The sequence below is a fragment of the Toxotes jaculatrix genome, chromosome 7 (genome assembly GCF_017976425.1).
Source record: "Toxotes jaculatrix isolate fToxJac2 chromosome 7, fToxJac2.pri, whole genome shotgun sequence".
Taxonomy (NCBI): domain Eukaryota; kingdom Metazoa; phylum Chordata; class Actinopteri; family Toxotidae; genus Toxotes; species Toxotes jaculatrix.
The window spans coordinates 22,697,558-22,719,731 of record NC_054400.1 but is presented as its reverse complement, the minus strand read 5'-3'; the positions used below and the strand labels follow the sequence as shown (position 1 = coordinate 22,719,731).

Below are 22,174 nucleotides of genomic sequence, written 5' to 3'. Positions count from 1 at the left end.
ATTTAGCTTCTCATTTGCCTTCAAGCAAGTGACAACAGTAAACTCTGACCTGCAATTCAATAAGAGTAGCCCTGAGTGGAGCACAAGTCTTCATAGTGCTTTTACTTAAACATGCCATCCTCCAGGAAATCAATAATTTGCAGGAGGTTTAAGACAGGAAATAAACAAAAACCAATAACGGTTAGATAATGCTTGCCCTTCGCTGTACCTTCCTACCTCATAACCACCAACACAGACAGACATTCAGCAGAACTTGTGGTAGCTCTTGGGTAACAACATCCTAAGAGAACTGCACAGTGTGTGCTGTGTTTTCACAGTTACTATTAGCTTGTGCTATTATCAGCGCTCTTAGCGTGCATCTATAACAGGTTGTCAACAGACCCGCGATGTAGAGATGATGAAAAGTAAATATGAGAGAAAGAAGGCAAGGGTGTCTGGGTTTTGCCCAAAACCATGTTCTGTGTGCATAATTACAGCTCTCTGCCTTCGCTGATTACAATGTTGGTCTTTCTTCTCCTCTATTAACCCTGAACCATTTCATTAACATGACAGACTGTGGGCCTGTGTGCAATTTGGACTTAACCTCAACTGTTTGTACCCGTAACTGCTCACCAAAATAAAGTTCAGAGTACCACACTGAAAAGAGAGGAAGAGGTAAAAGAAAAAGAAGCAACACTCACTATTTGGACAATTGAACAAGCCAACTATCAGCACAACATTATATATTTATGTGTGCCATAATGTGTGTTTGTGTGTGTTTGTGCGTGTGCATCTGTCTGAGTGTCTCCCAGCCAACAGCTCGACAGGCCTGGTGATCAGAGGAAAGCGGGCTTTTCATTGATCCCACAGGACCGTGAGCAAGACCGGTAATGGGGCACATACGCTGCATTCTAAACCAGAGGAAAACAGCCTGTGGGCTGCTCTGTATTACACACACACATTATACACACAGAGAAAAAACAGTCTAGGCCAAAAACAAACACTGTCCCAGAATTCATTACAGCTCAAAACAACAACACAGGAATGGGAGATGAGCGCTGGCTGGTGGCATCTCTGCAATGGTAGCGTGATCACTTCTTCCTCAACGTCACCAAATCACTTCATCACACTGCTGATTTCTTTGCTGCTTCACCCTTTCCAATCCCTAATTCTAATCTGGTACCCTTCTTCTACATTACCCAAACAGGATCTGGTTGATCTGTGTGATAATCACAAGAGACTGATTGGATTGTCTGGATGTAATTCCAAGGTCCTAATCCTCAGCCCTGTGTGCACATTAGCAAGATCCACAGAGGCCTCTGCTCACCAGCTGACACGGAAGGAGTGTTTGACTGGATGTGTGTAAGAGACAGCGGCTGTGTGTGCGCCTGTGCTATCACTTCTCCATGGCAGAGTATGTTTATATGCAGCCATGTTCTGTACGGGCATGCAGGGAAAATAAGTCAACACCCTGACAGCTGACAACAGCGGTAGTCCAGCAGCCCGGTGGAGAATAAATGGAGTCGGACGCGGTCTAGTTGTTTTCTAAACCATGCAAGTCTGGAAGTCATTGTCATTGTGAACGCTGGTTTCACGAGGCCGATGCTGGTCACAGGTCATCTACATCACACAGCCGGCAGGCCTGGTTTTTCTCCTCGTTGTCAGCCATGCTTTTCCACTCAGCAGTCAATGCTACTGCACCAAACCGAGAAACACCTTCACATGTTGTTCGAGGGAATCTAGCTTTCACAGCGGATGTTCTGATGTTGAGGAGAATAAAATGGAGGTTAACAAAACCTCTTGTTTGTGAAAAGGCAGAATTTACACTAAAGCTACAACTCTCTAAAAGTAAACGGTCCTTTTTTTAAAAAAAAAAAAAAAAGCAACCACAAGACAATGATCACCATCGCTGTCACACTAATATGTATTAATTGAGATAAATAGTAAAATATGCTCATGTGACATACCAAATGACTTTAACATGATGGTGTCTGTTATGATGACATTTTTATTGCTGATCTCTTTGTCCAGTCTGTCCTGCAGACAAAAACCCCGCAACTGCAAAAAACCCCTCCTCACGCAGCCATATTTTACATCGTTCTGCACTTCCACCTCCTTCTCCCTCTTGCGTTAATAATCCTCCTTCCTGGTTCCTGCCCTGGGGGGACGTGGTCTGAATGCTGCTGTCTGTCACTAGTAGGCTGATTGCACCTCTCCTCCTTTCCCTGCCTCCCTGGATCCACAACTTGACACCTTTCTCCCCACTTTGACCCAGCAAGCACATCGCATTTAGCATGTACAGGTGCAGCCGGAATGTATCTTGCCCACATGGTATCTGTCACATGCCAATTACACCAACATATGTATGTGGTTGGAGGTACACGGACACACAGATGCACAAAATCACATGAAATACATGAACACACAAAAGCAATAATCCACATATGTGCATATGTCAATGCACACTCAGAGAGTTTGTGATGTCTGGGGGGCTGACAAAGCTCTTTCTCTCTCTTTCCTTTGGCATCCATTATGTTCCAGGCCTGCTGTCAGAGAGCTTGTATTGCCTGAGGGGAAGTTCCCATTTGTGGGAGCATGTGGCAGGGAGGCTCTAAATCCCCTCTAATGAACCAATATGTAGGAGGGCTAAGCCTTTGGCGGGGTCGTCCAAGAAACGCCACTCGGCACCCAGGCAAAAATGTATGCATATGTAGTCACCAGACCTTGTTTATGTCTGCTGACATTTAAATCTGAATGGGAGCTGCAGGATTAGAGCGGGTGCAGATCCGGACTCATTCGCAAAACCCAGTTGTTGTTATGTGTATGAAGGAGGGCAGAGGAGGAAAGACTGAAGCAGGGAATGGACAAATCAAAGCAGGTTCTTACCTTTGGGTGTGGTAGGGGAAAAGAGCTTCTCCGATCCTACATCAGACACCTGGAAAAACAAGAAAGCAGTCTATTAGCGGATTTATCTGATGAGCTGAATCAGTGGCAAACTTGGGGTAATTCGAAGTCAAAAACTGACTCATTCAGTTAAAGATTATTCATCAGAGCTAATGCAAGCACTGACACATAATTTGTCAGCCTAGTAAAAGGCTTATTCAGTCACAAATGTGGCCACAAGTGCTTGGAGGTGAAGTCTAGCTCCCATACACAGCATTATCCAGTCAATCAACAGCTTCCAATCAGCCAAGAAGGAGAGCTCCCTCTGTACCTGATGGTCCCTGTCTGGCTTCTTCCTAGTGAGGTAACATTAGGTGGCACTGTTGTGCCACCTGAAAACCCTCAAAAGAAATGCTGTCAAAGTCAGAGAAAGTCAGTAAGGTGGCTATGCAGCGTTAGAGCACAAAGGCTCCTGCATACACGCTGCTGCTCAGATATCACATATTGTTCCGCAATATTTTTGAAAACCATATCTCATGAATAGAACGTGGCTCTACTCTAAAAGTAATATCCTTATTTCACAAATTCATTTATAAAAGACAATATCAGCCTGTGCTGGAAGTAAACAGACGACCTGTCAACAACATGTGCATTCATTGGATCAAAAACTGTTACTGATTTGGCTGATATGACTGACAGTGAGCGGTGGAAACTACAGGCACACGGAGGTCGAGTCAAATACTTGAGGGAGAAAGGCATCTGACTATGAAGTGATAGTAGGGACTTCTAGACTAAACACTGCAAGGTATTTTCCTGTCTCCTTTAGATGGATGTAGATTCTGGCAAGCACCACCTAAATGAAAACACACCATACATTTTTACAGAAACACACATTCACTGGCCGGACAGGAAATTTTTAAACACTGTGACCAAAAAGCACTACATCCACACAAAAGCTGGCATTGTGCAAAATAGTCTGTGTGCTTGGAAGATAATATTAACAATGAAAATCCTCCTCAGTCTGTAATATCAGCCCATATAGGGGCTTTGTTTAAAACCACAATTTCCCTTTGCTTTAGCTCCTCTCATCTGGGTTCTGCAGACTTGTAAAAAGCTGCGAGAGCTGAACATATGTTCCACCCAAAGGGCCTGAGTATCCTTAACTGCGATGCTTGTATTTTATGTGGCACAAAGGGAGCATATGTAAAGAATGAACAGTGAATCAGAGTGAGTGCAAGAGAGACAGAGACAGAAAGAGAAAGCAAATGATTTTGTAAACACAGATGGCTGTCCTTGGCATCCCTGTTAGTTCTTCACAAGTGTTTTGAGGACGTCCTCTTCTTTCCAAGACCTCCCAATTTCTCCTTCACTGCCACTGTGTTACAGTTCTCCGCAATGTTTGTCTGTCTGCGCTTGATGTCTCGTTTCAGCTCTAATCACAGCAGTGCCCAGGGAAAGCAAGCTTTCAACAAAGTGCTTTACTCTCTACAGAAATATAAAATACAGGTAGGAAACCATAGAAGGCAGACATAAACAGCTGAGTCCCCTAAAAACATTAAAAACAATGTTATATATTAACAATAAGTATTATTATTATTATTATTAGCCTAAGTCAAACTCTCTTGCAAGACTGCAAACCACAGTGCAAGGAAAGTCAATAATGGTGAAGCAGTAACTACTCACTTCCCTAAAACTTGTGATGTCGTATTTGTTGTATGTTTGATATCATCAGACTGTTAGCTGTAGTTTTAAGCTTCTGCTTGAGCAGTTGCAACCATGTTCCATATGAGACTGATAAACTATTATATTTATAGAAAGAATATGGTCAGCCAGTGTGTTTAAGGTAGTTCAACAACCGATGTAAATGTAAGAGGGGGGCCAATAACACCTCTTTAGTTTTATCTTAATATGAGGAACATTCAAAGAAGGGCAAACACTCAGCCGAATAGAGATGTTTCCTGTTTCCTCTTACAGTAGACGAGGTGACTATAGAGGAAAGACAGAGTGTTGTGCATTGCCCTCTTTCAGTCTCCCAGAACCAGGGCGCCAGGCTACAACACAGGCTCTTTGTTAGCTTTGGACGACATTAAACGCTCCAGTACCAAGCCTCAGCACTGCAGCAGCACAACCTCAGCCTTGAATCATGGCCCCGGAGGCCCAGGAAGAAAAATATGGGCTCAGAATGAAATGAAGCTTGTCAAATGGACACGGGAGCTGGCTCAGGGACACGCTCAGTGTGGCATGGGGTCACAAAAGCAAAAAAAGACAGGGTAGGTCAGGCTCATAACTCACTATAACAGTTAAAACAATTGTTATAAGCAGAGTGGTTATCCAAAGAGAAAGGCAGACATAACATGTTCCCGAGAAAGAGAACAGAAAATGCTGAGTTTACCATGTGTCGACCTAGATCTCCTTATTCCTTTTCTGGCCCTTTTGAGTGTGCAGTGAGCTGTTTTATATTCCTAACATATTCCAAGTAACATCAACAACCAATATTTAGGTTTTAATGCTGTGTTTTGCACCTGCCAAGTCTGCATGAGTCAGTCACATAATCCACAATTACAAGGCCGGCTTACAAAAGCACTTCTTAAAAAGGCATGTCAAAGCAGAGCCCTGATTTGGCTAGCTGCTGTTTTTGTAGAACTTTCTGGGTTTTGCTGGTGAAGTTGACATTTTTTCACGGGGCTGTGCTGCTGGCAGTCTGAGCTGCCTGTGGTTGTGGTGTGCAGAGGTCATGTATAACAAATTCTTCACACTCTCTTTGTTGAGGCAACCCTGGGTGCCATTAAAAACAGACAGGGAAAGACGAGACAGAGGGGAAATATATATATAGAGAGAGAGACAGACAAAGAAAAAAAGAAGAGCAAAGGCCAGGTTTTCCAAAGGAAACAGGGAAATTTAACCATTTAAAAAAAATAATGGGGGAAATTCAAGCCACATTGCCTGGGAGCCAACAGCCCTTGGAGCGGGCCGCAGGAAGCCTGACCTTTGTGGGGGCCGTCTGCTATTTGAGCCTGGGGCTTCAGGAGCCTGGCCTCCTCTCTGGAGGGCCGTCAGCAGGCCTCAGCTTTCCTTCCCTATTCTATTCATTAGCCATGCTTTATGATTCAGCTTCCTCTGAGCCACACAAGAGCTCCCTGAGGAAAGAGACTGCTGGAGAGAGGGAGAAAAAAGGGAGTGAGACTGAGGGAGGGGGAGAAAAGCAAGAAGGAGGTCATAGGGCCCAGCCGGGGCCCAGCTCTCAGCAGCTGTGAAATCCTCCCGTTTCCTCGGCAGTCGTAAAAGGAACGAGGGGGAGAAAGAAAAAGAAGGCGGCAAGGGAGGGAGCTGGGGCCAGTAAACCCACCATCTGAGTGCTAACTCCCTGAAGAGCCACATGCAGAACCATAATTCCCAGATTTAGGGAATGCCAAATTACAAATTACACTGCTGTTTGTTTTAAAAAGTCCCCAACTTCCCTGAACACCAATGACTTATTGGTTGCATAAATCTCCAGATAATAGCAGAGCTGCAAAGGGAGAGCAGGGAGGCAGAAACCCTCCCTGACATTTACTGCGAGGCGAAATGCATTTGCTGTCACAGCAAAGAAGCAAGGGGAAAAAAAATCTTTGCAAATTTTCCATGTCCACATCGCTTTTACGTAACAACACAGCAAGCTAATTAATTTAGAAAATCTGAGACAAGCTTAATTGCATTTTCTTTAGTGTTAAAAAGCTTCCACGCTTAATTTTTGCACAATGGGCCGACTGAGCGAGGCAATGCAGGCAGCAAGGGAGGGCGGCATAATAAACCGAATGACCTTCAGGCATAAATTTATGAAAGGCATTGATCAGTTAAGGCTGTGATTTCAATGAGACAGGAAAGTCAGCAATTACCCAGATTCAGTTAACCTCATTTAGTAAAGACTGCTGAGAGACCAATTTCTTTCCCCACAATCCCCCACCCACCAAACCCCCTGCCTTATATCAAACGATCCCAGGGCCATCCATCTACCTTTGATTTGAGAGCTCCTTTTGCATGTCCTGCATTCCTCAGAGCTGAGCAAATGATCTCCAAACAGGAGGAAATCTTGCAGCCAGAGGTTAGGTAAACCCAGACTAACTAAAACCAAATTCCTAATACAGTCTCCTCACATCCCAGCAAGGCAGGTAAAGCCCTTCCCCTCTCTGTTAGAAAAATATTTTTTTTTACACAGGCTGGCAGCGCTATCACAACAGCTGTAGTGTGAAAACAAAGAAACCTGTTAGTACGATTTATTGTCAGCTCATGACTACAAAGACTATAATTACAATTTATTTCTGAATCATTTGGCACATGCTATGTTCTTGACAGACTGCTGCAGGACAAGTGGTAAGGCGGCTAATTTTAACACTTACATACCACAAACCAAATGTGAACCAGCAGTTTTCAAAATGACATTTGCTACACTTGAAAAGGAAAATGACTGACTGCTCAGCATCAAAACCACTTTAACAGGCAGCACAATAGATGATTGGCGACACAAAACAATACATACAGTCAGATGAAAATTAGCATAAACAGCCCTCACTGCAGGTATAGCTAGAAGCATGTTGTCCCTACTGTGTTACCACAGGCAATACAGAATAGGAAACAAACACAGCATATTACTGCGCATGCTTCCTTGACAGTTAAATGAGTGGGTCAAATGCCTTGGTGTAGGCGAAGATACTTGATTGTCCTGTACAAGAATACATTACTACTCTGTGCTGTATTGATGTGACATGATATGGCATTGAAAGACTTGTCAGGGAGCATGAAAGAAAGAGATAAAAAAAAAGAAAAATGACAGTGAGAAAGAGAAGAAGGGAAGCGGGCAAGAGGGCAAATATCCTGGCATGGACGATCAGGCTCTCAATTACCCTGGCTGAACCTGTCTGTCCATGGATCCAAACTCACCACACCTCCCACCTCCACATACACACACGCACACACACACACACACGCACGCACACACACACACACACACACACACACACACACACAGTGTTAATCTGCTTCCTTACTTGGTGTTTTATTACTGTCAACTTCCTCCTTTACTATCCTGTTTGCATTTACTGTCATCTGAAGTTCTGTGTTACTCTCTTCTCTAGGTTGTACTGAATACTTCATAATAATAATAATAATGATTACTGCAGAACTGACCAGTGTTACAATGTTTGTCTTAAGGAATTCCCTGAATGATTTTAATGTGATATTCTTGGTGTTTAAAAAACAAACAAGCAAACAAAAAACGTTTTTAAAGTTGCACAATGATCTTGAACACAGGCATAAAGAAGCTTATCAGTACTGATATGGTAAAAACACCTATCAGTCAAACCCTAGCAGGGGCCTGATTTTCTCTGCTCATGTGGGAGTAGCTTGGTGCTTCGATAAACACTTCTATCAGCACCCACTCAGGGCCCTCAACTACTGTCACCCTTTCACCCCAGACGTCCGCTTGTGCTACTCCAGCAATAAATGCCGTATTAGCCATGCACAGTGGGCCTACAGCTCCCAGGCTGCAACGGGGGACACCAAATTAATTATCTCCCCTGCATTTGTCCTCGCATCGTTCCAGAAACTTAATGACCTCCCGAGCGGTCGTTTATTATAAGCCGCAGCAGTGCTACGCATTCCCAGGGTAGGGAACAGCCACCATCTACCTTACCTCCAATTCCCACCCACCGCTACCACCGCCGCTGTCAGAACAGGTGTGGGCCAGCAAGACTGCAAAACCCCCGGCGAGCATGATGGGATATACAGCGTGAACGGAAAAGAGAGAAGAAACCTCCCACGCAACTGTCAACCAACAGATACTCGCCTCAACTGGAGCATCATTAAGATGATAATGAATTCCATAGTGACCGTGTAGAATGGAGTGGTCTCCCCTTGCACACACACAAAACACACACAAACCTCTTTATGCTTAGCCCCGAGTGCCATTTTCATAGCCACGAATAATGTATGTGTGTGTATGACAGTGGGCCAGGGCTGACAACTCCTGCTCCCTCTCCCCCTAGCAACAGACGCAGGGAGACGAGTGCCAAGAGATGAGCAGGGGGGGCTTGAGCTTTGTGTAAAATATTACCCTTCGTCTCGCTTACCACACCCCCCTCTCCCCCCACGCCACCACTCCCCCCTCCACTCCCTCCCCGGGTGTGCAGCAGTTGCTAGCCCTTATCACGGCTGCCTGTCAGTTTAGTATACAAATTAGCCGTCTATCAGGGGAATGCAGGAGCCTGTTTCATCAGTAGAGAGAAGGGCAGAGGCACGCATTGCATTAAAGCCTCTCGCCGCTGCAGACAGAGAGGGTCACAAATCAACACCGCAGCGGGCCCACAGCCAGCACTAACCAGATAAGGAGAAATGAAGGAAAAAGGACAAGGCATATTTCACCGGAGAGGATCCAGACCTGCTTAAACTCCCTGCAAGGGCCTGGGAAGAAGGATGGAGGTGGGCTGGTGGGGGGAAATAAGGATGGAGGAGGCCACAACTCACAATCTCAACCCCACAGATTACAGAACCTGAAAAACAGGTACGGAATAAAAAAAGTAAAGAAATCCCATTTACAAAATGTCAATGACAGAGTCAGAGGAAGCGCTTTCAGTTGATTATCAACTAAAAATTGCAGAAAATTAGTGCTAGCATATTCCCACTTCCTCCCGTGAAGTGAACCTGTGCATGTTAATACCAGCAGAGACAAAACGGCTGCGAAGGGCTCTCATTAAGTGGCATAATGCAATGAGGCACAGTCTAAATTGCAGCAATAAAAGCCGACAGACAAATCATCTCGACCATCGCAATCCATTTAACTCAATTAATGCAACACCAGATCTGAGCTCAGTGGTTTAAAAGCACGCGTGGCTCTCCTCCCCTGTCAGGCTTAGGGGAATTGGGGGTGTAGGGGCTTGAGGTGAGTGGTGGTGGTGGGGGTTACACCTGGAAAGGTTAGTAGTATCTCTTTTAGGGTGAGATAAGGGTCAGTGTTGCCCAGCCATTGCACTTTGATTAAGTCCTGCTTAAGACCATGGAAATGGAAAGAGAGAGAGCGACGGAGAGATAAAGGCAACAGGAGACAGGAAAACAAAAGCAGGCGATAGCAGTAGCTCTGCTCAGCACAGCACAGCTGACTATGGAAAGGGTGTGGCCTCCTTTCCTTTTTAATGTCAAAATGTGTGCCAGCAGCGATAAGAACCGCGGGTAATCTCCCGGTGGAATCAGGGGGCTGTTCGTCATTACTCTCTGGCCCTGATATAGATCAGAGCACCGGTGGCTTCTCCTGGCTCTCCAGGCTTCTCGGCAGCCGAGATAGCAGATAGCCCTTTAAGACACGGCTCACTGCTCCCTGATTGGCTGGTCAACAGTCACAACCAAATCCTGGCTCCCTCGGGGCTGCTATGAGGAGGTATGATAGGACGGGTCACGGAAACTCACTGTCCCCACATCCACATCATCCTTTTGTTGTAAAGCCTTTACCCCATTGTCAGTGTGGGTGGCGGAAAGTAAAAAAGCCTTTCTGGATGTTATTGTCTGAGAGGCAGGATAACAGACAGGCGGATTATTTCAAAAACAGCTTTCTCCAGAGCTCTCACAATGCGGCACCGTTGTTGCTGTGGGGAGGATCCTGGAGGAGATAATAATAATATTCCTAGTCAGAGCCTTTGCTGCAGTAGAGCTGCCTTCTAACAGATAGATACACATTATTCCGACTGGCCCGCCATGACATAATCGCCCTGCGGAGAGCTGCAGGCAAGCTTGGTAGGCAAACCACCTCTCACTGCAGCTTGTTAAGAGAAAGGTGGCTTTAAGCACCGCTCAATAGAAACTCCTATTGAACTTGTTTTTTTTTCACTCCATCTGAACAATGTCTAGGTGAGTCATAGCCCACCTCAGGCTACACAAGTTACAGTCTTCCTTTCTTCCTCTCTCTTAAGATTGTACTGTGCTTTTGACTTGGATGAATTCGCTAAGAGGGGAAAAAACAAACTCGGCAGAATCTTAAATAATGCAGCGATAAAAAAATCTGTGACCCTTTCCCTTCCTCTGCCCACACACGGTGAATTTCTTCTGCAGTGAAAGACAGAACACAAAGAAAAGAAAAGGCAGAGCTGGAACTACATGGAAATGTGTGGTAGGCACTGGTTTTTTCCTCTGGGCACGGACACCTCTAATGAGAGGAAAAAATGCGCAGCAAAAGGCAGATCTCACCCGTACTATGCCAGTGATTTTGAGTAATATGAATCACCTCCCCTCTAACACAAATAAATATTGTTCTAATACCAGTGGGAGTTTAAGGCTGACTCTGGGTTAGGAAAACTATGGGGGATCCAGGCTCCACACACCAGCCTCCACACCGGTCATCCTGCAGCCCACAGCCTCCTAAACCCTACACCGTGCACACACCAGATGCCCGTGACCCCTGACCTTTCAGCTTGGCCCTGTGCTGAGCTCACACTTTATCAGTGTAATGGAGGTGTGAAGCTGTTGATGCTGGTTTAGTAACAGCATCTCTCCGAAACGACAACAGGAACTGAAATGCTCATACATCAGCTGCAACCATGAAAGTCAGCCAGGCTCTCAGGGTTAATACAGCCACTTGTCGTGCAGAGGAATGAAAGGGGATTTGGGAAAGACAGGAGGCTGCGAGTGGAGGAGTGGAAAACTGGAAATGAGGCAGGGAAGACTGGCACTCGCTGTGAAATGTCCCATTGGTCGCACACCACCATGCCCTTGCCACTTTAAGGCACACTATCCACCCCGCTAGTACAAACAAACATGGTATGCACTATATAAAGGAGTCTCAGACCTCCAAAGCCCCCAGGTCATGTTGGAAAGGGATGTGGCACGTTAAGTGGAATTTACTTTTGATGCAGACATCAGGCCTCAAGTTTCTGGAAGCTGTAACCCAAGCTTTTCCCAAGGGCCTCACTGCAGGGTTGGATAGGACACCCAACTCCCAGGCAGTCACCTTTAGAAATACCTTCACTGCTCAGCTGCCCTTATAAATGGAGGAGACTGGTGGAAGTGGTTGTTGGGTGTCACTGTTTCCAGTATAAGGTACTGTTTACAGACGACAGACTATAATTTCGTTACCAAACATAGATCAGTGATGTGGTTATTAGAAGACAAGAGAACTTTTTTTTTCTTGTATTTGCTACTGGCTGTATACAAACAGGTAGTGGGTGGAGCGTGTTGTGGTCTGAGGTTACAGAGGTAATTTAATATAGAACATGGACCCTAGCAGCCCACAGTACGCCCACTGCTTCATCACAGCAATACATCTTTTAGACTTTGATGTTGTCTTTTCATTGGCACCTTTGTTTCTCTACAGGATTTTAACTCAGGCGTGTCGCGACACTTTATTATGGGAAAGTGTGGGCCTAAACCGAGCTATGAACCCTTCGCCCCCCTTACATCTCTTTCGTGACATGGCACAGCACTTGAGCTCTTCTGTCAGTGACAGTCCAGATGTGTGACTTAATGTGGGGTGGGTGGGAGTATATAAATAACCATGATGACATATCAGTGGGACATGCCAGGAGCTTTGCTCTGTAAGGGAGGAGGTAATGGGGGGGGGCTGAGCTAACTGTGTACCTCTAGGGAACCTAGCACAAGCCAGTTTAACGCCAACATGACAACTGCAGAGACCTTGTGAGAGAGCTTATGGCCATAGACTTCACACTTACTGTGTAATATCATTCTAGCAAATCACACAGTGACCTGACCTTGAACAACGGCCATGTTACTAGTGGTTTTCAATTACAATGATTGTTGGTTACTGCAGATGTGTGGGTAACCAGTCTGCATAGACTTAAAATATCTAGAACATGAGTATCTTAACATGAGTTCAGATCATTATTGAGCTCTCACAGCAACCTACATTTCCAGTAATTAGTAACATCCTAACGTGCTGTAATTGACTATTTTACCAGCTTTGCTTCTTTTATTGTTGATTCCGATCTCTATGTAAATCCACTGGCTGTTATCTCTGACAATAACAGAGCACCTGTGGAGGAATTTGATCTGGCACCCATCTGAACACAAATCCCTGGACAGAAGAGAAGGGCACGGTGAAGAGGATATATTTGATGTGTTTGCATTGCTGGAGCAGATTTACGAGCAATCACTGCAGAGAGTACTATTAAAAGTTGCTGGCCATGCCAAGTGTATCCAGAGCATCATTTGCTCTGGATTAAAATATAATGAAGCAAGTGAATGCAACTTTGTCTTACATGCAACTCCTTGAATAATTCAAGTGGAAAGAAAATACAACAGGCAAGGAATGTTCCCTGGAGCTCTAATACCCTTTTCTGGGCTTGTTCATGATGGCAACAATGAATATCTTAGGACTTGTTAAAAGCTTTGTTTTCCTTGGGAGTCTCAGCATACGAGCAGACTAAATGAGCAAAAAGGACGCCGAGTCACATGCAGAGGCCAGTGATTTTCACCTCCAGTCTGTTGGCTTCAGCGACATTACTGGAGTGTGTGTACATAATGCATTGGATTGATTTTTTTGCAGTGTATGGGAAGAGGCAAGGTTAAACAGCTCATTACCGCAGTGCCAGATCGCCTTAACAAGCCAGTTTCCTGTCAATAAAACAAACCTGACAATTACACTCCTAAACTACCTCTTAAATGTTGAGCTGTCTGCATTTTCCAAAGGATGTCTGCTCAGGCCACTGACTGTCTATGCCATGCTGATAACAGGTTGAATTAGTTGTGCCATTTAAAAACTTGTGCTTGTTTTTCTAAGGTAATTCTGTGGCAACTTCTATTTCCTTGAATTTCATTTCAACATCCGCACATCCAGCAACACTCGGTCTGGCTCAGGTGGCTCCTGTCTGTATTTGAATAAGAGATATGCAAACAGATGAAGTCAAAGCAGAAGCTTGTGTGCTCAAGCAGCCTTTTCTCACATTTGAGAGAGTCCTTGGATTAGCTAGTTGGGGCTCCAGGGCCTTTATACTGCACACTATTCATTCAGCAGAGAAGGAAAAAAGTGTGTTTTCATGTCTGTCAGTGGCAAAGATGTGTGTGGTTGGACTGTGCAGGCTAATGTCAACAGAGTCCAAAATGAAAAAAGGTGAACATTATAGCCAACAGAAACCAGATGACCCATGATGCAGGATCCACAGGAGAACCACTTAGAGCATCCTTCTCTTACACCGGCACAATGAAGTGTGAGAGAAGAAGGCTTAATCAAGTGTTAAAAGTTGTGTGGCTGGGCGCAACAGGTTGATGAAGGGTGTAGGAGGTTAGCTAAAGTTATGGCTTATTCATACTGTTGTTATTCCCCAAAACAACGGTTGGAGCACAATCAGTGAAGGATCAATAGCTTTTGCTGGAGCAACATGGGCTGTTGCCGGTCCAGACTAAAGTATATTACGAGCTCCATTCATTATTTCTGCAGTTAATGTTTTTTTAAACTTGCTCCAGCGCATCGCAGTGGGGGCTGTCCAGCTGACATTGTGAACCTGTGTGGCATCCTGCTCTGTGCCACCCAACAACATTTAATTGGAGACCTAGTACGCTCTACTGAACTCCTGTAACGTTTCTCCAAATACTGAGATCCCTGCCCAGGCCATCACCCACATCCATGATTGACAGGACCATAGCGGGATGCCAGCGTGGGCAGCCAAGAACTGGTAGAGTGCCCTAGCACCCACCACAGATCAATACCTCCATATGCAATTAGAGTAGCTGAAACAGATGTGCTCACCGGCTCACAGTGCTCTACCTTCACTATCGACCACCGTGACACCCCCTGCTTCTCATCACAGAAACACATGCATGCTTCCATGTCTGCTCACACACTTACAGAAAAAAAAAACAAACAGGACGGCTGGGTACCTTGGAGTTTTCCCTCTGATTAACCAGAAAAATCTACTTAAATTCTTTAAGTAGTTCTAGCTAACATAGCAATGCTTCCAGAGTACTGGGTTGCAGTAGAAGAATGCAGGGGGCATGTGTGGGTCAGTGTGGTGGTGATGGGCCAGTGGAAACAGTTCTTCCGTCTCCCTCTACCACATGCTGGGAGAGACTTCAACCTGCTTCTCTGACAGTTACACTTGTTCTGTCAGCTCAGCCCCCGCCCTGTCACTAACAGGTGGCCTGTCCCTCACAGCAAAGTCATTTGCCTTGCACAGCAGTAGTCATGGGTAGCCCCAGCCAGGCTACATTCAGGTTTCCAGCATTAGAGCTCAGGCTAAAGCGAAAGGCAGTGGCAAAATGCAGAGGAAAGGGCTGGGAGGGGGGGGGGGGGGGGGGGGGGGAAACCTCCTCCGATCAAATAAATGCCACTGTAAGCACAAGTGACAAGTCTTGTTTGGGGTTGTCCCTGCTCAGGGCCTGAAAGGCCAGCACTGCCTCATCTCCTCAGCTATGTCTGCGAGCAACGTGGGTAGGTGAGGGAGGGAGAAATGTCTGATTGGTGTCATAGCCAAGAGTGAGAGCAGCCCAATTATATTTCCTATCCCTCAAGAGCCGGCCAGCCCCCTCTGGTAGAGCGAAGCCTCTGCCATCTCTTCTCTCCTCACCTCTCAAGACACTGCAGATAGATAAATAAATGACAGCCCTGCTGGGGCTTGGCCCAGCCTCCCAGAATACATTGCAGAGGCTGGCTGGCTGCCTGTCCGTTTGCCTTCACCTGGCATTACTGCAGATAGACATTTTTCACATTATTATCGTTGCATCGTCTCCATCGCCCTGTTCACTCACTGAGTTGTGGTTGATGATGACGGCAGAGGACCTGAGGAGACTGGAAGGAAATGTCTCTTGTCAAAGTCAGCATAGCCTAGCTTAGCAGAAATTTAACAGGTTCCCTGGGCTCTCTCCATTCACTCTCTGACGGAGCACAGAGCCAGGACATGGCCTGCTGACAGCCCTGGGCATGTCACTGTCACTGACACTTGATAGGCCAGAGAGAGGAGAGGCAACAGGGCTCAACCCTACTCACACTTAACTATACAGCTCCATATTGCTATTGCCTCTAGCTATAAAAACACTACCATCTGAAAATCTGACTTTATCTCATATAACACAAATGTAAACCAGACCTAATAACACACGGACAAGTTGCCTTCTTAGTTCAATTAGTATGTTTGGGCTGTCACTGTAAAATGCTTACAACTTGACAGAAAGCCAAATATCCAGGAATGTTTGTATTTTTCCAGTAATAATCAGGTAGAAGCCGACAGAGGAATACTTGAGCTTAAAATGCATGTGTACGAACATTTTTTCCCCCCCTACACTCTCACCACTCCCTGATGGTTAAACCCAAAACCAGATGTTGTGGATCAGTGGGGATAAAAAACAAGGCGAATAAAAGTGGAGGATGGAATGGTACGCATTAACTATAATCAAAAAGAAACAAAAAGGAGACCAGGATGCTTTAATTACTTCTCACATATAATTTGGTTTTGTGGGGGCAAGCCATGCACTGCCAAGAAAAGAAAGATGAAAAGCGACTTAAATTACATGGGGAGAAAGTGCAGAGGCTTTTTACACACGGTCCATCTATTCTCCACAGCTGTAGACAAGGCTGATGACTAGCCCCAAAACCTTGCTGTAAATTGCCCATGGGTACAGAACTTAGATGCAGCCATGCTGGAGCTAAGCTGTTCAGCATGGCCATAACTTTAAGAGAGGTGTTGAAATATACTGAATACAAACTGACAAAAAAAAAAAAAAAAAAAAAAGACTGAACCGTTTCTCTCCAAAAAGAAACTAAACAAAAAAGTATTTTAAGGCATACATGAGTCTCTGCATATCCAAATTAAAATCACAGTTTTCTGTTGTTGTGCTTAAGCATTCATCATCTAAAATTCCCTTCAATAATGTCATTTTAATAATTTGTCATGTCATTCTGCCAAGTAGCTGAGGATATGCGTTATGTTTGGCCACTGGAGAGAGCTTGGATAAGGCCTGAGTGAGGTGCTCTATGAATCTACTTCATAGCCGTCCTCTGTTTGCAGAGTCTCTCTTGACTCGCTGGTGTTGCCACAGTGCTAAATTGCACAGCTGTTCCACAATCTGTGGTGGTGTTAATTACCCAAATGTGAGCGGCAGCTCGTCAGTTCCTCACTAACGAAGGGGCCTGCTTTCCAGTGAGGGTGCCGTATGTTTGGTATGTAGGCCCATTTCCACCCAGCACTCCCCAGGCTGCGCACGGACCACCCGACACATCCACATCCTGGAGAAGACGCATCTAATTAAAGCTCACAACTCAAATCTGCTTACTAAGGGGGAAAAACACGAGGGCTGGATTAAAAGACGGGGAGAGGGGTGGAGTGGGATGGGGGGGCTTTAATACACTGCAAGTGAAAGGGCTTAGGAGGAAATATGAGAACTCTCAATAGTTAGATCCCAGGAAAGGCTGGAAGGAAACGCTGTGTGAATGTGAGCCGATCAGTCAGCGTTTGTCAGTCTGATCCCTTAGCACTTCCAAAGCCCCCAGGCAGAGACAGCCAAGTAGGTTGTTTTCTAGAAAAGTGGCTTCTTAACTCTCCTGGTTGCCCCCTCTTCCAAGGACATGTACATCAATTCTCAACTACGAGAACATAAGACTGACAGAACTCAATAGGCTCCACTGAAAGCGCAAAAACACCTAGAGATCCAACAGAAACCGAATAAAAATAATGACGTACAACTTTGCTGATGTTTAACAGCAGCTGCATATAAAAATGCACCTTTTATTCCTCTCACACTCTCACATGATGACAGTACATGACAATGAAACCCTCTCCAGTCAGACACTGTAAACTGTTAATGCACTGCATTACACAGTACATCCCCCCACTCCTTGCATGCCATGTTCAAAACAAAGGTGTTAAGAACTCCCCTCATGAATCATACTTGCTGGCTAAAAGCCTAGCTGCAGTGTACCACCCACCTCCGGTTATACATGAACACCACAGCCTGAAGTAGCACTGGGAGACTACATAATGAATGCATGAAGCTAGGTGTCACGGGGGCTCGTATGGTGCACAAAACGATGGGGCAATTAGGCCCACACGACACCTTGGGATGGCGTGATGAAGGACTCCTGGGCTTGTCTCCTCCGTCTCTGTTCCTCTATCATTAAGGATTGAGCAGCCACATCTGGCTAATGGCACGCCTGGGGTTCCTGCTCAAACACTGTGCCACGCCGTGCACATTTAATTACGCCTCATAAAGGTAACAAAAGACACGGCCTGCTCTCGGGGAAGCGCTGTTTGGAAATCGGGGGGTGAGACAGAAAGAGAGGGAGATGAGGGGAGGGTGAAGAACTGGCCAGCTGCCAGAATTACAGGTTGACCCAGGTCAGCAGCTTCAAAAGAGGGGGAATTCACTCGAGTGTCTCCACCTCTCCTTGAGATGGGTCCCAATAAGCAGGTTGAGAGGAGGCGATGCTGAGAATCAAAGGACCTCTGGTTTGTCTCTCTTCTTCTATTAGATCATGAACTGCACTAGGTGCTGCTGTCGATGGCTAATTTCAGAAAGACTCGGGGGATTAAAGGGAGAGCTCTTTTGAAATATGTATGGGTTTTTGCAGCTGTTTGAACTGAAGAGGGACTTCTTTGTAAGGGCTGACAGAGAAAACAACAATAACAACATCACAGGAGAATGCACCTAACAGTGCTGTGGCCTAGAGTTGTGACCCACACCACTTCCACCCTGCTTCTTAGACACTGCGTTGCCCAGCAGCCCCTGCAAAGAGCTCACCACATTCAGCCGAGAGCATGAAACACACATTACCCACTGACTGAGTGACTGGCTGACCTATGACTTCAGTAATACCTGGAGGTATTCAGAAGACCGAGGATGGCTGCTTTGTGCAGCACACAGTTGACATTTTGAGTTGAGGGAGAAAAATTTTTTTTAAAAAGGAGAAAAAACATGAGTGGAGACACAAGCCCCAGGTCTCTCAGTGAGCAGATGCCCACATTTAGGAAATAACATCAGATAGGAAGAGATGAGGGACAAAGAGCTCCAGCTCATTGTCGAAGCAGTCCAATGTCTGGCAGTTTGAGAGCTGTCTAACGCCACAGGAAAGGTCACTGGTCACTTCCATTTGGACCTGCACATAAATCCCCTGCTGTCCGGTGCAGTTAATAACACAGCCAGCTCTGAAGGAGCTGCCATGCAATAAAAAGGGGAGAAAAAAAATGTATTTTGTTTTGCCAACACCTCCATGTCCCTTTACAGCCACTGGCCTTGTGTGGCCCTTTGCGTTATTTATAACTTAAACGTTAAAAACAGAGACATCTCTGCAGTGTGCATTAAAAGACAAGCCTGCCAAATGCCTCGCTCCACAGCAGCTTCCTCTTCTGTAAAGTCTCTCTCTGCTTTTGGTGTAGAGAGAATGTTTTATGGCAAGTCCCCTGTCAGGATTAAGATGTAGATCCAAGTGCCACAGGGACAAGCATAAATTCTCCATCTCCCACTGTGGACCCACAAGTGGTGGAGCTCAGGGAGTGTCCTTGAAGTATGAATAACATCACATGCTACGTGTCATCTGTTATACAGTAATGACATGTCCTCGGAACAATTCACATCTCCTGTGGCCCATAAGTCTGTGAATGAGAGAACTACTTGCTTCCCTGACAATGAATTTTGTGAAAGGCCATTTACATTATAACAAATACGCTCCATGTATCTTTCCTGTCTTAACATGAATGCACTATCTGCACCAGCAGATTAATGCTGGACGTAACATGGACCAAGGGTGAAGATGCGTCCGTGGATCTGCCAAAATCAGATTCAGCAACAGGGAGACATTCATCAATTTTAATGCAGTGCAGCGGCTATTGTCAAGGACCAGGGATGAGACTGCTCCGTGTCCAGCCAATAAGAGGGGAACACCAGTCAAAGACAGGAAAACACTGACTAAGCACTGTACTGTCTTACTGCCGGCCTCAACAGGCCTGCAGAACGAGTGGTACGTTGTTTTTCAATTCAAACCAGCACAACCCACTTCCATATTTCTTGGAGTTTCTCGCAGAGGGCAGCTTAAGTCTCAGAGTCTAAGCCAATTTGGATTAGCTCCACATTTCAGACAGGTTCCAGTTGGGATTTACAATACTTTTAGAACACGTTCCTCCCTAAGCACAGCTTTAACTCTAAATGCATCAACAACATATTTAACTGACATGTTTTTTTCCCCTTCTTTTCACCCTATGTTTGTTCACACATTATTGCATATTCAGGGCTAGACAACGCTCTGTTCAAAATAACTTAGCAGGCTAAAGCACTAATTTCCAGTACCGATTGGTAATGTTCTGAGGTTTTAGGCACTGTCGTCACTACTGAGAACATGGTGTTGCATCCAAATGCTTGGGCTATTTTCTTGAATATCTCTTTAGCTCATTTTTCACATCTGAGTTCATGCACAGATCCAGAATAAATCTCCATTTCTTCTTCTATCTCGTATCCAGGCTTCAGGGGGCACAAGGCATTAGTCTCATGATGCTGGGTTTGTCATGTCTTCCCCAGCTGTGATCTGCCTGAACTCTTACATTACAAATAGCTGGAGGGTTTTTCACCCTCTTATCACATTTGGCAAGAAGGCCTGTCTCTTATCAGCTTTCCGCTACAGATAAATGGGCTTTTGAAGATAGGAATAAGAGAGGTTTTTGCAAGCTAATTCCAGAGCCCCATCTGCAGTAGATTACAGATAGGTGATGGGGAGCGGAGAAAGATACATATTTTAATATGTAGGTGGTAGAAGTATCAGGCTGAAGATTGATTGGTATTACAATGTCATATACTCTACAACCCAAAGACATGCAGAACTAACAGGCAATAACAAGAGATAATGGACTGAGAGTATTTTATGGAGACTTCATCATTGACCGCATCAGTTACACTGCTGGTTTTGCACCAGCTCTGATGAGAACAAAACATTTCCATTGACATTTCCAATATAGCCTATCTGGAGCCTGCAGCAGAGTAAAAGACAGTGATTGGCAGGTATAACAATGAATACAAAGACACATTTCTCTGTGTCTTATCAGGGGAAAGGGTTTGGGACATTTAGCAAACAGATAGGAGACTAATTCAATAAATTATTCAGTTACATTTCCCACCTACGTGTACGTCGACTTTGGACTAAACCTGCCTCCATCTGTCTGAGAGATTATTAATATTTCAACTTGACAATTTATAAATTAAATATAATATATTCAACAAATTATTGGCCAAATGCAATGAAGATAAAAAACCCCCCACTATTTTATCAGTGGAGCTCTAGATATGAAATAAACAATATTCTATAATATACCAAAACATACATTGTGAATCTTCGCTGTTCCAGGGTGGATAGATTTTTTAACGGCACTAGCACCTTCAACCGGTGAGCGTGCTTTAAAAACTAAAATTCAATACAATGCCACAGAAAAATGCCAGTGATAGCAATACCAGAAGAGACAGAAACTACAGACAGAGACGGGTATTTACGATAGTCGCTGACATGCTGTTTACCACTGTAGGAATATTTAAAGCGATGCTAAAAGAGACAGAAATATAGCACAGATTAACGGGGGATAGTGTCACTACTGAACACAGCACTTGTAGGTCCCCGTGGAAATATTACAGTTATACCCTGGAGCGTAAAGTAGGGCAAATCACTATAAACTCACAATTGGGACGAGCGTCTATAAGCCCCTATAGGATTATTGTAGGGATGTTGTAGTGAATTCTCCTTAACGTGATGGACTGATAAACAATAATACACTGTGATGTCTGTGAGCAGTGATAAAGAGACGGACTTTTGTCATAAGAGGCCGAAGTGCTGAACTAATATTAACAGGCGACATGTGATCCAGCCTGACCTTGATGGCTGAGATACTTGGGCGCGATGGGGGAAGAAAACCTAATTAAACAGCTCCTCCCGTGGCTGTACAAGTCAGACACGGGACAGACTCATACTGTGTTAATGTCCTGCGTGGTGGATTTAAGAGTGCGTGATTATGAGCCACAGTATCCTGCAATAACAAGACGCCGATGTGCAAATCAGCTCAAGATTTTTGTTAAAAAAATGTAAACCAACCAGTGCTGTTCTGATAAATAGTGCATTTTTATCTGAAAATATACCCCCTATCTGTTCACATCACAACGGGACACTAAAAGCCATAGTGCAAAAAAAAGGTTGATTATATTTTCATATAACTGTTTTTTTTTTCTTTTCCCCAAACACCCGCCTGTCTTTACGTAACTTCCATCAGTTTCTATCAATCAGTGTGCTGTGAAGTCCACACAGAATTACTGCAATCATGTGCGAACGTGAGTAAAAGCAAATTTGAAATTAAAAATTGATTAAAGTAAGTTTGAATGT

At 44.9% G+C, this 22,174-nt stretch overlaps 1 protein-coding gene across 8 annotated transcripts in view; it reads right to left on the bottom strand.

The window, feature by feature from the left end:
• fbrsl1 (fibrosin-like 1) overlaps positions 1-22,174 on the bottom strand; it is a 276,517-nt gene that overhangs the window by 32,637 nt on the left and 221,706 nt on the right. For all 8 annotated transcript variants that reach the window (XM_041041720.1, XM_041041718.1, XM_041041719.1 and 5 more), the window contains one exon: positions 2,866-2,914. In XM_041041720.1, the coding sequence (XP_040897654.1) occupies positions 2,866-2,914 (49 nt within the window). The remainder of the gene's footprint in view (positions 1-2,865; positions 2,915-22,174) is intronic.